The 14,111-nt window shown below is 38.8% G+C and overlaps 1 protein-coding gene across 20 annotated transcripts in view; it reads left to right on the top strand.

Annotated features, from left to right (window-relative positions):
- The window catches only part of SYNJ1 (synaptojanin 1), a 50,047-nt gene that overhangs the window by 22,965 nt on the left and 12,971 nt on the right, over positions 1-14,111 (top strand). For 9 of the 20 annotated variants that reach the window (XM_030264771.4, XM_030264830.4, XM_030264801.4 and 6 more), the window contains 14 exons: positions 287-310; positions 3,358-3,549; positions 3,978-4,062; positions 5,069-5,209; positions 5,548-5,740; positions 6,992-7,150; positions 8,986-9,142; positions 9,477-9,594; positions 9,729-9,944; positions 10,606-10,684; positions 11,382-11,544; positions 12,149-12,355; positions 12,995-13,123; positions 13,686-13,724. In XM_030264771.4, coding sequence (XP_030120631.2) covers positions 287-310; positions 3,358-3,549; positions 3,978-4,062; positions 5,069-5,209; positions 5,548-5,740; positions 6,992-7,150; positions 8,986-9,142; positions 9,477-9,594; positions 9,729-9,944; positions 10,606-10,684; positions 11,382-11,544; positions 12,149-12,355; positions 12,995-13,123; positions 13,686-13,724 — 1,902 coding nt within the window. The remainder of the gene's footprint in view (positions 1-286; positions 311-3,357; positions 3,550-3,977; positions 4,063-5,068; positions 5,210-5,547; positions 5,741-6,991; positions 7,151-8,985; positions 9,143-9,476; positions 9,595-9,728; positions 9,945-10,605; positions 10,685-11,381; positions 11,545-12,148; positions 12,356-12,994; positions 13,124-13,685; positions 13,725-14,111) is intronic. The other 11 variants (XM_072924638.1, XM_030264794.4, XM_030264811.4 and 8 more) reach the window with 3 other exon arrangements.

Below are 14,111 nucleotides of genomic sequence, written 5' to 3' on the forward strand. Positions count from 1 at the left end.
TGCAATCTCTCTGCATTCTATGCTAGATAGCAAGTTAACCAGTGGGGTACTTCAACATGTGTGAATCCATTATTAATAAAGGAGGAAAAGAGAATTTGCTAATCCTATTGTGAGGCTTGGTAGATTTTGCAGCACAAAACATAAACATATGCTTTAACTGATGCAATGGTTATGTGTAATAAATTGTATATTAACAGCATGTTTTCTCACACGTTGCTGGAAAATCCTAAAAAGCAATACCTTATTTGACTAATCTTTTCTTGTTTCCCTCTTACTGCATCCGTAGTTTCAGAGCAATCATTACAATCAGGTATAGTATAGTACAGTAAAATAAACTGTAGATACCTGACCAGCTGTTGTCGTTCTCTGACTTTTCTTGTGTCTGTTTATGTCATATTTGGCTATGGGCTCACATTTTCCTGGTGGTGTTTGAGTCTGCCATTCCTGTGCCCTAACATCCTTTAATCCAATAAAAGTGAGAATATAAGAGGTGAAAAATGTTGCATTTGAGCTTGGGTGTGAGTTAGGAAGTGAGGTAACCAATTTGTAGGGGTTTATTTTTTGCACATTCTCTGGCTGCAAAAGAATATTCCTTTCTATCTGATTTGGAGGCTTCAGTACTTTTGCTTTGTTTAGGATAAGAGGTGAAATTCTTCAGTACAATTTGTAATTTCTTCTTATTTGCTGCTAGAAGGTTCTACATGCTTGTGGTCATGCAGGAAACTTCTCAGCTGTGCAGCACTTCGTGTTCTTGTTCCGAGAAACCATTATTTAAAATAAAATATTCCTAATGCTCTTTTATTCAGATTTTACTGTGTGTTGAGCAAATTTAAATGGGCTTTTCATTTGCCAATTTTGCTTTTCCTATATGTGTTTTACTCTACCTACTTAACTCTTAGTGAGTATCAAAAGAATGAAATCTGAGTCACAAGTAATGTATGTCTGATATTAAGAGATACACTGGCATTTTGTCAGTGTAACCAAGTGCTTATGGGAATGACTGGACACTCACTGATGGTATCACCTTCTATCTTATAACTGTGAAGAAGAGCCAATTATTTTTTATATATTTATCAATTACTGTGGGCATTATTTATGTCTAATTTTTGTTATTTATTAGAATGCCTATTTTTTTAAGAGTTATAAATCAACTATTTTTTGGCATTTCAGGGTTTCAGCTGGGTACAAATTGCATGTATTGAAATATTCCTACAGAAATTTGGATGTTTCAGTAAAGTAGTTCCATCAAGTTCCAGCAATTCCATCAGTTGCACAGAATATTCCAAACAGAATTTTAAATTAACACTCCCTTTGTGGAAATGATTTCCAAATTTCTGCTTGGCTTGTAAGAGCAGCAGTCAAAGTTTTTTTTCTGCAAATAACAGAAAAAGGAACAGATTAGAGTTCTGATGTTGTAGAGTGAGGCACAATTTTGCTGAAAAGATAAATAACTAGAAATATGTAGGAAAATCATAGTCTCAGGTGCTCTGAAAAGCACTTGGTCCACTCAGTATTTTGGAAAGCAGTAGAAATCTTTATTTTTAATTATTCAAATTTATAAAAAGAGTCATTCTACAATTTAGAAAGACTGCTAGTTTAAAGATAGAATTTTTTTTTTTGTAATAAGCTTGTTGTCAGTTTACTTTTAAAGTTAAGAGTCTAACCTGGTAAGGCTTTTCACATTAGGGTCTCATAACAACATCAGGAGTTAAATAGGCAAGAATGAAATTTTGAAGCTTTTCTTTAAAGGTGCTCAATAGCAGCTGAATGATTTGGAGTAACTAAAATGAAGCTGAAATCAAGTAAGTTTTCAAAAGAAAAAGATGGAACCCCAGATGAGAAATGTGCACTGATCTTAAACTCGCTCAGAGTGCTGCGGATGCTCATTCCTGCACGCCTGCACAGCTGCCTGCGGTGCTGGCCTGGGCTCCTGGGCTTTAGCCAGCCCTTCGGATGATTTGGATTCTTGGATGTATTGTGTCTACAGCCTTCCTGTGATTGTTTTCCTTCAGAGGCTAGGTGCTGTGAGGTGGCTCCTGTCCTCCACCCTCCGTGGCCTTTTGGGCATGTGCTGGACTTCCTGGCTGGGGTCAGCTGGAGTGTGGGTCAGAAGCAGACCCCGTATTTGGCTCTTGCCTGGATGGCTCAAGCATCCTGTTGACTCTTTGCTGTTTTCTAGACTTCATTTCCCTGGGTTTTGATGAAGAGAGTATGATCCTAAGCATGATCTGCTTGGAGCACCCCAAGGAGACACCAACCTGTTCATTCATTGTCTTTCCTATGTGGTTGGCCCATTTATGGATGTGTGATTTGTTCAGCAGGGAAAGCATTCGCAGCCAACAAACAATATATTTTCTTCACTTGCTTCCAGTTTTTTCCAAACCCAAAAGGGATAGAGAGTACCTGATTTTTTTTTTTAACCTGGTAGCCAAGAATAATTGAAAAGACAGCAGCAGCTAACTAATCATCTTGCTTGGGGAATTTAAATGGAAGTAGTGTTCCCATTAACTGACCATTTTTCAAGACAGCAGCAAATGAAGGAAGAATTCCACCTAATATTGTTTATATTGTTCTTTTGGAGTCTGATAACCATGAGCACATTCAAAATAGGTAAAATAATATAACTTAGGTAAAGTACCTGAGCATTGAATTAGTTTTTTTCTCTCTGTGTTTCTCACAATGTCCTTTACATATGGGTCATTCCTCTCTCTTCATCTGGCAGATAAAAACAAGGCACAGGGAAAGGCTGATGGGACACAGAAATAAGTTTAATTATTTTGAATCGTAGCCTACTGTTCTCGCTAAAGCAGCTCTTTAGGAATTCACCTGATCTAAAAATAATTAATATTTGTGGCTTAAATAGATATACTCTGATACAAAGAAATAATGTACCTTCTCTATTTTAGTACTTGCACTGTATCAGCAACTTTTATACTTCCAGAAATGAATATATCTGCATGTACGTTCTGTAACAGAGAGGGGATTTCATTAATTTAATCTGTGAAAGTCAGGCAGATAACCTTGTTGATATGTACAAAAAATGATGGTTTCCCTAGAAAGTCATGGATGAGATAAAAGAAAAAATGGGAATTGCTTCCCTCATTTATTATCTCTCTATATAATTCTGACCAAATTGCTGCTGTTTTTCAGTCAGTGTCTTACCCACACAAGTAATGTGTGTGGGTAAGACACTGACTGAACAAGGGTACTTTTCTAAGGGTACTTTCCCCTGGGAAAGCTGCATTCTTTGTGCTTTCACAGTTTAACTTTTTTTGTACATGTACATTGAAAGATCTCACTGCTGAGTTTTCTCAAGTGTCTGCTATAAAAGTAATGTCTTTTCAAATGTTTTTGCAGCATCTGTAAAAGTACTGAAGAGCATGTGTGAGAACTTCTATAAGTATGCAAAACCAAAAAAAATCCGAGTCTGCGTTGGGACATGGAACGTCAATGGGGGGAAGCAGTTTCGAAGTATTGCCTTCAGAAATCAAACCCTCACTGACTGGCTTCTGGATGCACCAAAGTTAGCTGGAATCCCTGAATTCCAAGGTAGGATTTGTGGTCTGTCATTGCTTTTTCTTGAAACTCTGATTTTTCTAAGTAGAACACAAACATTGAGACAGGTATCACAGAAGCACAGCACTGTAGATAGTAGAACTGTGTAGGAAGAGACCATAAAGATCCAGTGCCACCCCCTGCCATTGTCAGGGATGTCTTCCACCATTCCAGGCTGCTCCAAGCTCTGTCCAACCTGGCCTTGGACACTTCCAGGGATGGGGCAGCCACAGCTTCTCTGGGCACCCTGTGCCAGGGCCTCAGCACCCTCACAGGGAGGAATTTCTTTCCAAGGACAGAAGTTGTTTTTTTTTTTTTTTTTTTTTAATGAATATATATATATATATGTGTGTTTGGGTATGAGGTCTTGATTCTTAAGTTAGTTAGAAACAATGAATAACCTTTTCCCTATTTACCTCAAGATCACAAAAACAAACCTGTGGACATATTTGCCATTGGATTTGAAGAAATGGTGGAATTAAATGCAGGAAACATTGTGAACGCCAGGTGGGTGAGCCAATCCACACAATCCACTTGTTTGGCTGAAAATTACCTTTTTCTAGTAATATGTTATTTAAAATTTTGGTGCTTGCAGTGTTCTTCAGTTCTTCAGTTCCTGGGAACAGCAAATCCTATGAAAATCTTTCCAAAAGCATGTGTTGTTGGTATACCGTTATGTATCAGATTGTGATCTGTATAAAGGAAGGCTTCCTTCCATACTGTTAGTTATCACTGCCATTCCATGTATTGCATGGATATATTACTGTGGAGTTGGGATTTTCCACTCGTAGCAGACTGGGTTATGGAAATGCATTTTTCCCAGTGGTGGGTGATACCAAAGATAAATGTGTGTGTAGTCCTAGGACCATATTTCCTTTGTCCATTGTTTTCTCTGCCTGCTTTGCCTGTTTCCTGGTGATAAAGAAGGTTTAACTCATTGGGAAGAGCACGTAAAACCTATAATACTGTAACCTTCTTTGCACATTTTTGTCTATTGGGTACCAAGTGTCATCCTGTCAACCCGTGATTTCACCCTTTGTGTAGTCAGTACTGTTTCCAGGCCTGATATTTTTAATTCCCATCTGGTGCTGACTCTGAAAACCATAATCTGTTAAGTCTCTAAGGATGTTCTTGATCTAAGACTGTGGACGCCTATTTTCCAATATTGACTGAGTTCTAGGCTAGGAACTCTCTAAAACAATTATTAGGTTTTCCTCCTCTAGTCTAGGCTTGTAAATACAGCAAAGATAGCCATGGTTCATAAAGTTATCTGTGGTGTTGGGAAAAGTGAGGCAGCATTTGTAGAGGCTGAATTTGAAACAGTGATGGCATGGCAGTCTAGAGCCTATGTCTCTGCTGGGGGGCATTTGAGCACCATTCCCAACTTGGCTTTGGTTTACTGCCTCAAGGTTTACTTCAGGTTCTTGGATGTAGCTTAGTCAGCTCAATCACCAGCTAGAAACCTACTCAGTTTGGTTTATTTCCAACCTGGTGTTTTTAATCTAACTGCTAGCACCACAAATCAGAAGCTCTGGGCTGCTGAGCTGCAGAAGACCATCTCCAGAGACTACAAGTATGTGCTGCTGGCTTCAGAGCAGCTGGTGGGTGTCTGCCTCTTCGTGTTCATCAGGCCTCAGCACGCTCCCTTTATCAGGTCAGTGAGGACAGCTGGCTCCAGCTTGGGTCACCTTCAGCTTTCCTTGTGTTGGAGGATAACACCCAGACATCCTCAGAGCCATGTGGGGCTCTGAGAGAGCTGTTTCACCTCCTGGTGGAAGAGTTGTTTAAGTTCTTAGTTTTTAAATGCCTCACTGGCCACCCAGAGAGCTTGAAAAACTGAGGTTTTATCTTGTTGATGCTCAGTGACTGTTGGAACTTTTTAAAACTAGCCCTATGGCTGGGTGAACAGTGTGTTCCTCTCAGCCCAGTGTCACACTCGGAGCCATGTGTGCCAGGTTCCTGGAAGGTTTAATAGTTGTTTCACTATTTCAGGGATGTTGCTGTTGATACTGTCAAGACTGGCATGGGAGGAGCCACTGGGAACAAAGGTGCGGTGGCCATTCGGATGTTGTTCCATACCTCCAGCCTTTGCTTTGTGTGCAGTCATTTTGCTGCAGGGCAATCCCAAGTCAAGGAGAGAAATGAAGACTTTGTAGAAATTTCTCGCAAACTTGGCTTTCCGATGGTAAGCACGGTGTTCAAATTCCATAACAGATGAAAAGTGAAACCCTTGGAGCTCCAGCAGTGCCATCCTAAAGCTCCATATGCATTTTTCCCTTTCCCCAGTTTCCTGTGGACATCAGATTTCCTTGGGTTAGAGATCTCAAAGATAATCAAGTTCCCACAATGTTTATTAAAATAGAAGACTGCAGAAAGAATAGACCTTGCCAGTGCAATGATATAGATGATGAAACATGAGTTCACTTGCATTCCGAATCAAAGACTTTGCATAGGAAAGAGACCTTATAGACCCCTGACATGCAGTAGAACTTCCGTAGGCACAGGAGACAATCACCTATGAGAAAAAAAAAATCACTGCAGAACAGCACTGTTCTCAGTACACAGGAATGATTCTATGCCATGTTATCATAAACAAACACCATGTTCTCATTATCAAATCACCAAGTCGAAAATGTTGTCTGTGCAACTAAATGCTTTCTTGAGACTTAAAGCTGTTTTAAATTTTGTCATCAAACTGTAATTTGTTAATTTCTGTGGCACTGTGCAGGAGTATTACATCTTATTTTACAGGGTTTTTTTATTTTCTAAATATGTCCCCGCTGTCATGTTTCAGTTTTCCTAGCAAGTGCTGTATCCCACAGTTTCCTGAATGCTGCTGTTTCAATCTGCCAGTGTATCTGCTTGGTTTTACTTATGGCAGTGGAAAAATCAAAACAAAGGGGGAAGTAAAAGTTCTCAGTCTAAAACCTGGGCTTTGTTTAAACTTTATTTTGTTTTAATAAAGCCCTTATGTCTCTCTCTAGTGATGAGAATCAGATGTAACCGAAAAGTCTTCAATTAAATCAGAATGATAAAGCTCTGGATTTGCAGTCTGTCAGGAGACCGTGTCACAAAGTCCCGGGGGGGGGGGGTGTTTTGTTCTCCTTTGTTACAGGCAGCAGCCGTCGCCTTTGAGGAGACTTCTAAAACAGGAGGAGGATGAAGAATTTTAGAATCCAATTCACTTGATTTGTGTTTCTTCAGAAATGGAGACTCCACAGGAAATGTTACTTCTCTTGTGTTCCATATATAAATGCCACACTATTGATCGTGTTGTTCTAATCATATGGACAATAAATATGAGGATGTATTTCAGTTGTCTTCATCACCCAGAAATTATACATGTTTCACAACTAAAAACTGAAGTTTTGAACCTAGAAGCAGTAAATTTGTCACTCAGTTGCTTTTAACTCCAATGTGTGCTGCTCTTTTGCAGGGAAGGATGCTCTTTTCCCATGACTATATTTTTTGGTGTGGGGACTTCAATTATCGAATAGATTTGCCCAATGAGGAGGTGAAGGACCTAATACGACAACAGAACTGGGATACCCTCATAGCAGGAGACCAGCTTATCAACCAAAAAAACTCTGGACAGGTGTGTTCAAATGTCACCATACTTTTGAGAATACTTCATTTTTTTTACTGGTTTTAGCAATTGCTATGATGCTCCTGTAAGTCTGTATCTTCAGCATGGAGCTTTCTAATTGTAATATTTTTCTTTTTGTCAGATGTAACTACTTAAAAAGTATATTTATAATGTTTGCTAATGTTACTCTTTAGTTAAATTGTAATAGGTCTAATGCTGTTACTGTTGGGAAAAGGAGTAGTCCAAATGGTAGCTTTTTTATTTGCAGAGAAAACACAGAATAACAAAGTCTGAAGAAAGCCACATGTTTTAGATTTGTAGGGTTTCTTGTTCTCTCTTTGCAGCTCTGCATGGGAAGGCTAGATACGGTAAAATGAGGGACAGTCCTCTACTGTTGGTTCTGTCTGCTTGCCAGTACTTTGATCACAAGCAGTGCTTTTGCTGGCTTAGAATTCCCTTCCATTTGTGCTGGTGTCTTGTGCACCAGAAAGGAGGCAAAACACTGGATATTTTTACTCACTTAATTTACAGCTGTTTCCTAGAGCAAGCAAGGTATACGTTCACATGGGCAGACAGCATTGTCTGTTTGTCAGATGTCTGTAAAGTGGATCAAAACATGACGTGTAGAGGTTTTGGAGAGACCTCCAGCAGTTATAAAGCTGGAGAAGTCTATGGAAATGGCCAGAATATGAAAAGGACTCCTGGCTGGGGAGCAGGAGTAGCATTGCACTGTTGGGGTGATATTCCATGATTTAGAAGCTGCTGGCTGGGTACCAGCTGTGTCCCAAGGGGAGCTCTATGGCTGTGGCAGGTTCACATTTTTAGCTGCTGCTCAGGAGAGGTGCTTACATAGCAACGTGCTCCATAAAAAGTAGGTTAGAAAATAATTACTGAAGCCAAACAAATTAATTGTCTCAGAAGCTGTGGAACTTCTAGCATTCTGACATTCATCTTCTGACATTGACTTTTAAATTGACTGGATTTCAAATTGTATTTCCAGGAAGAGAGAGAGGTCAGCCTGTCACTTGATGCAGATTTGACTGTAAGATCCAAGTTAGATTTCTATTTTTACAGATTTCTGAAGTGAAGGAAAGATGCCCATAGAAGGCTGAACTCAAGAAAAGAGTGGAGGTGACTGAGTTAGCTAAAGGGTTTTATCTTGTGTCCAGTTTAAACACTTAACGAGTGAGAAGCTCACTTTGAATAGATTGAATGTATTAAATGTATTAAGGACTTTTTTTTTTTTTTTTTTTTTTTTTTTTTTTTAAACCTATTTATTTGAGGGGGCATTTTGTGTCAACTTTTTCCTGGAAGTGTTCAAGACCAGTTTGGATGGCACCCTGAGCAACCTGATGTGTGCAGCATCCTTGCTTGTGGCAAGGGGTTGGAACTGGATGATCTTTAGTGTCCCTTCCAACCCAAACCAGCGTGTGTCTGAATTTGTGGGAAAATTTGGCCTGTTCAGATAGATAAAAATGTAAGCCTTAATTCCCCACTTTTGCTGACACAGGGACAAATAGGCACCAGATTAAAATGCTGTGTTACAGCATCAGTGTCTGGGTGACCTCCAGTTGCTTATGACATTGAAGGAACAGTAGGTTGTTGGTAAGCCTGGGCTTAAAGATATAACTGCTGGCATACTTCTATTCACTGATTGTCAGGGTCACTATTTAATCACTGTCAAATGTTTCCAGCAGAAAAAATGTGGAGCGGAATCCATGTTAACAAATAGCAGGGTTTTTTATTTTATTTTGAGGTGTTTATACAGGTTGTCAGTGTTGAAATAGAGAATTCTGCTTAGTTTCAAGCTGTTCCCCATCTGCTTCTGTCTTCTGTTTTTACAGATTTTTAGGGGGTTTCTGGAAGGGAAAATAAATTTTGCCCCTACATACAAATATGATCTGTTCTCTGATGACTATGACACCAGTGAAAAGTGCCGCACACCGGCATGGACAGATCGGATCCTCTGGAGGAGAAGGAAATGGCCATTTGACCGATCAGGTTTGAGGGTTTCCTACAGTTGTTTAAAATGTTCTTCAAGTGACTTAGAGGATCCATTTAGTGATGTTCACAGTGCCAATGATGCTTAGCTGTTCCTGGCTTGGTAGGCCACAGAACGCTTGTAACAGAACTTCAGTAAACACAGTGAGGCTGAAGAAAGGGCCACGAATCAGATCCCACTTACTGACATTTGAGGGGTGGAAAAGGAACTTTGATGAGGGGGGTTTCTGTAAGACACTCGATTTGTATTTACTTCCTATGTTTTTTCTTTTTACAAAGACACATCCTTATAATCACTGTATTTTTCCTCTTTTGTTTTCGTTGCTGATTGTAGCTGAAGACCTGGATCTTCTGAATGCAAGTTTTCATAGTGACAGTCATGTCCCTTATACATGGAATCCTGGCACTCTGTTGCACTACGGAAGAGCAGAGCTGAAAACATCTGATCATAGGTTCCAGTTTAATTTTATACATTACTTCCTAAGATTTAATACTCGTGCAGTGTATTTTAGATTTAATACTCGTGTTGTGTATTTTGTTGCTCAGATACTCTGCTGACAGGATTTTCTGGTCTGTTTTTTCCAAGACCTGTTGTTGCACTGATTGACATTGACATATTTGAAATTGAAGCAGAAGAGAGACAAAAAGTGTATAAGGAGGTGATTGCAATGCAAGGACCACCTGATGGTACTGTGATGGTCTCCATCAGAAGTTCTTCAGCTGAAGAAAACTATTTTGATGATAACTTGATTGATGATCTTCTTCAAAAATTTGCAAGCTACGGCGAAGTTATACTTATAAGGTGAAAAAAAAAAACCTTCTTACTTTTAATCTGTGCTTATAGAATCATGGAATTGTTTGGGTTGAAAGGGATCATGCAGTCCCACTTGCTGCCATGGGGACACCTCCCACGAGACCATTTTGCCTCCAGCCTGTCCTTGGGCACTTCCAGGGATCCATGGGCAGCCACAGCTTTTCTAGGCACCCTGTGCCAGGGCCTTCCCACCCTCACAGGAAAGAATTTCTTCCCAGTATCCCATCTTATCCCATCTTACCTTCTGGCAGTGGGAAGCCATTTCCCCCCTTGTTCTGTCTGGACTTGGACTTGCTAGAGCAAGTCCAAAATTCATCTACATTGTTCCCCACCAATTTCCTGAGTAAAGTTATTTCCTTAGGTAGGAAATAACTTTTCAGTTATGATCTGTTTAATTTTTAACATTTGAATTTCAACTTAAATGTCTTTAGAATTCATTTTACATATGTGTGTGTGTGTCTCAGTTTTCAGACACGATTTTTCCAGATACTCTTATTTTTGAGAATTTTAGACAAATATTGTATTCTAGAATTAGGTTAGCGGTTTTAAACTAACTGAAAAGAAGAATGTTGCATTTGCACTAGGCTAGCAATTGTATTATTAAGTGTTGTGGTATTTTGCTGGTTATTGTTTCCAATGAACTTTGCAGGTTTGTGGAAGACAAGATGTGGGTAACATTTTTGGAAGGAAGCTCTGCTCTGAATGTTATGAATTTGAATGGTATTGAGGTAATGTAAAAATGACTGAACCTCTGTATAGCAAGAGAAAACCCAGCTTAAAGTTAAAAATCTTTATAGTCTGCAGTTATTAAAAATTTAGCACTTCTGTACTACAAACTCTGAAAAATGTCAAAATTTCAGCTTGCATTGACTTCTGTGGGGTCAGTATCTTTGTGAAAATTGAACTTCTGACGTTCACTAGTCTGTGGCTGTGAAAATTTAGAATGTGTGATGTTTACTAATGGATCCTTGGATCTGCTGAGATGTCACTGGCAGGAAAGGGGCTCTGGGTAGAATGTCAGTTTACAGAATGGAGACCTGCTCTGTGCCAGCCTCTAAAAATTACTTTATTCATGTAGTTTATAAGCAAGTCTGTTTTTCTTTATAAATAATAGTGTTTCTGTCAGAGTAAAAAACCAGAAGCTTCCTGATTAAATGAAAAGGAGAACCATAGGAAATGAGTTGCTAGTTTTTCTGCAAAAAAAAATTAATGGTTGTAATGAACAGTTAAAGTTACATAAATGTAGTTACTTACCAAAATGAAGTGAAAATCAGAATTATTTTTGTTTAGTAACAGAAATTCCTATAACCTTATTTGTGATGTTTTCAGGAATTATTTTTTTGTTTTTAAATTTCAAATGGCGAGTTTAAATATTCCTACTCTTAAGAACTTCTGTTTTGTGCATACCTTTTTTTGGCAATTCAGCTACAAGGAAGGATTATAAATATCAATTTGAAAAATCCAGATTGGATCAGAAGTTTGGAAGATGAAATGAATCTAGAGAAGATTAATATTGGGCTGCCTTCATCAACAAGCTCCACTTTGCTTTGTGAAGATGCTGAGGTTACTGCAGACTATGACATGGAAGGTTTGTTGAGATAAAGCATTCCTTACTTTGGAATGCTTACAGTCCTAAATAATGTGGTTAATTTAATGCATGTATAAATATATTTATGCCCATCTAAAACAGATTAGAAATAATATTATTTCCAACAGTATCTTGACAATCTGCTTTACTCTTGTCTACATTTAAATATATTCTAAATTGACAATTTACTCTTCAAAAGCACATCCATGTTGAGCCTTTTTTTGGAACACTCCACCTTTAGCAAGCAGAAGGTATTACAAATAACAAATACCTTGAAATCCCCTGCCCAGCCTTCTGAAGAGCAAGTGAAACTTGTCATATTGCAAACCAAGGAAATAACCTGTAAAGCTAATTGTTTCTTAAATTAAGAACAATTGCCACACTGTTATAATTACCTTTAATATATATCTATAATATATATTAGCATTTGAAATATTTTCAACTGGTTTGAATACATACATATTCTTCATGTGTAATTTTGGGATGCAAGAATCATGCTTTGGTTGCTGAGCTAATTCGTTGGAACCTTGGGCTTTTCTTACGCAAAATTTCATGCCCAGAGTCAGCTTTTATGTGCTTTTCTTCTCTGGGGTTTGCTCTTTAGGAGACATAGATGACTACAGTGCTGAAGTAGAAGAAATCCTTCCTCAGCACCTACATCCAACATCGAGCTCGGGGCTGGGAACCTCGCCAAGCTCTTCCCCACGCTCCAGCCCTTGCCAGTCCCCAACGCTGTCGGATGGACCCACGCTCCTGGTGAGACCCAGCCGAGCCTCAGGAAAAGCTCCTGGGCCACCTGTTTCCACCCAGGGTGTGTATTGCACGGCTCCACTGCCTCAAGAACTGCCACACCCAAGTTCTGTTGTAAGGTGTTTGTGGAATTCTGGTTCACCCCAGTCATACTCTCAGAATACAGCCCCTGGCAATCCCTACGCCTGTCAACTCCAAGATACAAGTTGTAATCAACACACTGGTAAATTGGGAGCACAATATGAAAACTTCTGTTTAAACACAGCCTTTTTTTTTAATTATGAAGTGAACATGTGAACGCAATGATGGTGCTCAGAACAGCTTTTTATTGAGTTTATTTTAACTGCTCAAATGCCTTGAGAATTCCCTTTGTAGCATTTTTTCCAGAGAACTTAGTTCACAGGTAAGAGTCAAAATCAAAATTTGGAATGCTGCAATTGGTAAGATTGTTCAGGATTTCATGAAAAACATAAATTTATTAAAACACATGAGGCAAAAGTTTTGATTTAGGAAATCTGCTTCTTTTCATCATTGGTTCATTCCTCTTGTCTTTCCTCTCTCAAAAAATTCCGGATCGTTATTTCCAGGGCTGGGTTCCGACCGTCCTCTCTGTGAGAAAACCTTGCTATTAGAAAAGCTTTGTTGGGTTTAGAATGTCCAAGATACTAATTTTTATACTGCTTTCTGTCATACCCTTCAGCTGAATTCCAGCCTGGTGCCCAGAAGAAGGAGCCTCCCCAGAGCCTAGAGCCAAAGCGTCCTCCACCCCCTCGGCCCATCGCTCCTCCTGCACGTCCTGCTCCTCCACAGCGGCCACCTCCACCCTCAGGTAATGTGGGGGGCCTTTCTAGGTGCTCAGGAATATTTGTTTTCAAGTCTGTGAGATGGACTTGAAAGTGCAAACACAAACTGCATATTACACTTTGGGCTCACTGGTTTTTAATTGAAATGTGTAATTGGTACATTTAAAAGCAATAACAGCATTTTTACCATTTAAATATTATTAATGCATAAGTTTATAAAAACTTATTTTCACAATTTTAAAAATGTGACATTTTACAGCAATGTTTACTCAACATTTTCATTTTTTATAGCATCTATTTTAAAATAAAAGAAACTTGTGCATTCATTGGTTCATTGCTATTGCTTTAATTTTGGCATCAGTATATATGTGTTTTATCATGTCCAAGTTTTTAATGTAGACTTCATTTTGATCATCTGACAATGTGAACAATTGAGCACTAAGAGAAACTGGATGTTCAGAAGCATTTGGGCAACATAGTTAATAACAAACTGACCCTTGTGATTTTTAACTTTCTCATTCTTTTTCTTCCCTCCTACTGCACTGATATTTTTCATTATTGCTGCATTCATTTCTTAAATACTGTCAGGCGGTAGGAGTCCTGCACCTGCTAGAAAAGAATTTGGAGGTAATGATTTTAATTGTTTTTGAATATGACTACATAGCAAAATTGCCGTGGGGATCTCTTGTGACAATACTTAACATGATGATTTCCAAAGGTGTAAAAATGGGCAATTCTCAAAGTTGTATAACTGGATAATTCATGAATGTCACTGTCATTTCTTTCTTCCCCCTCTGAACTACGTTTGACTTTTTTTGTGAAATAGTATTTCTCCAGAAGTTGGTATTTTAAAGTCAGAGATGAAGGTTGTTCCAGATTTTTATTACTTTGTCCTGGGTGAATACATTCAGCTAACTTTTGCATGAAGTGCTTCTTCAAAGTAGTCTTTGTCCTTCTCTGGCCCACATTTTGCTGTCCTGCTTGGACTTAAATCAGCTCATCAATACCTGAGAG

Source organism: Taeniopygia guttata, chromosome 1 (genome assembly GCF_048771995.1).
Source record: "Taeniopygia guttata chromosome 1, bTaeGut7.mat, whole genome shotgun sequence".
Classification (NCBI taxonomy): domain Eukaryota; kingdom Metazoa; phylum Chordata; class Aves; order Passeriformes; family Estrildidae; genus Taeniopygia; species Taeniopygia guttata.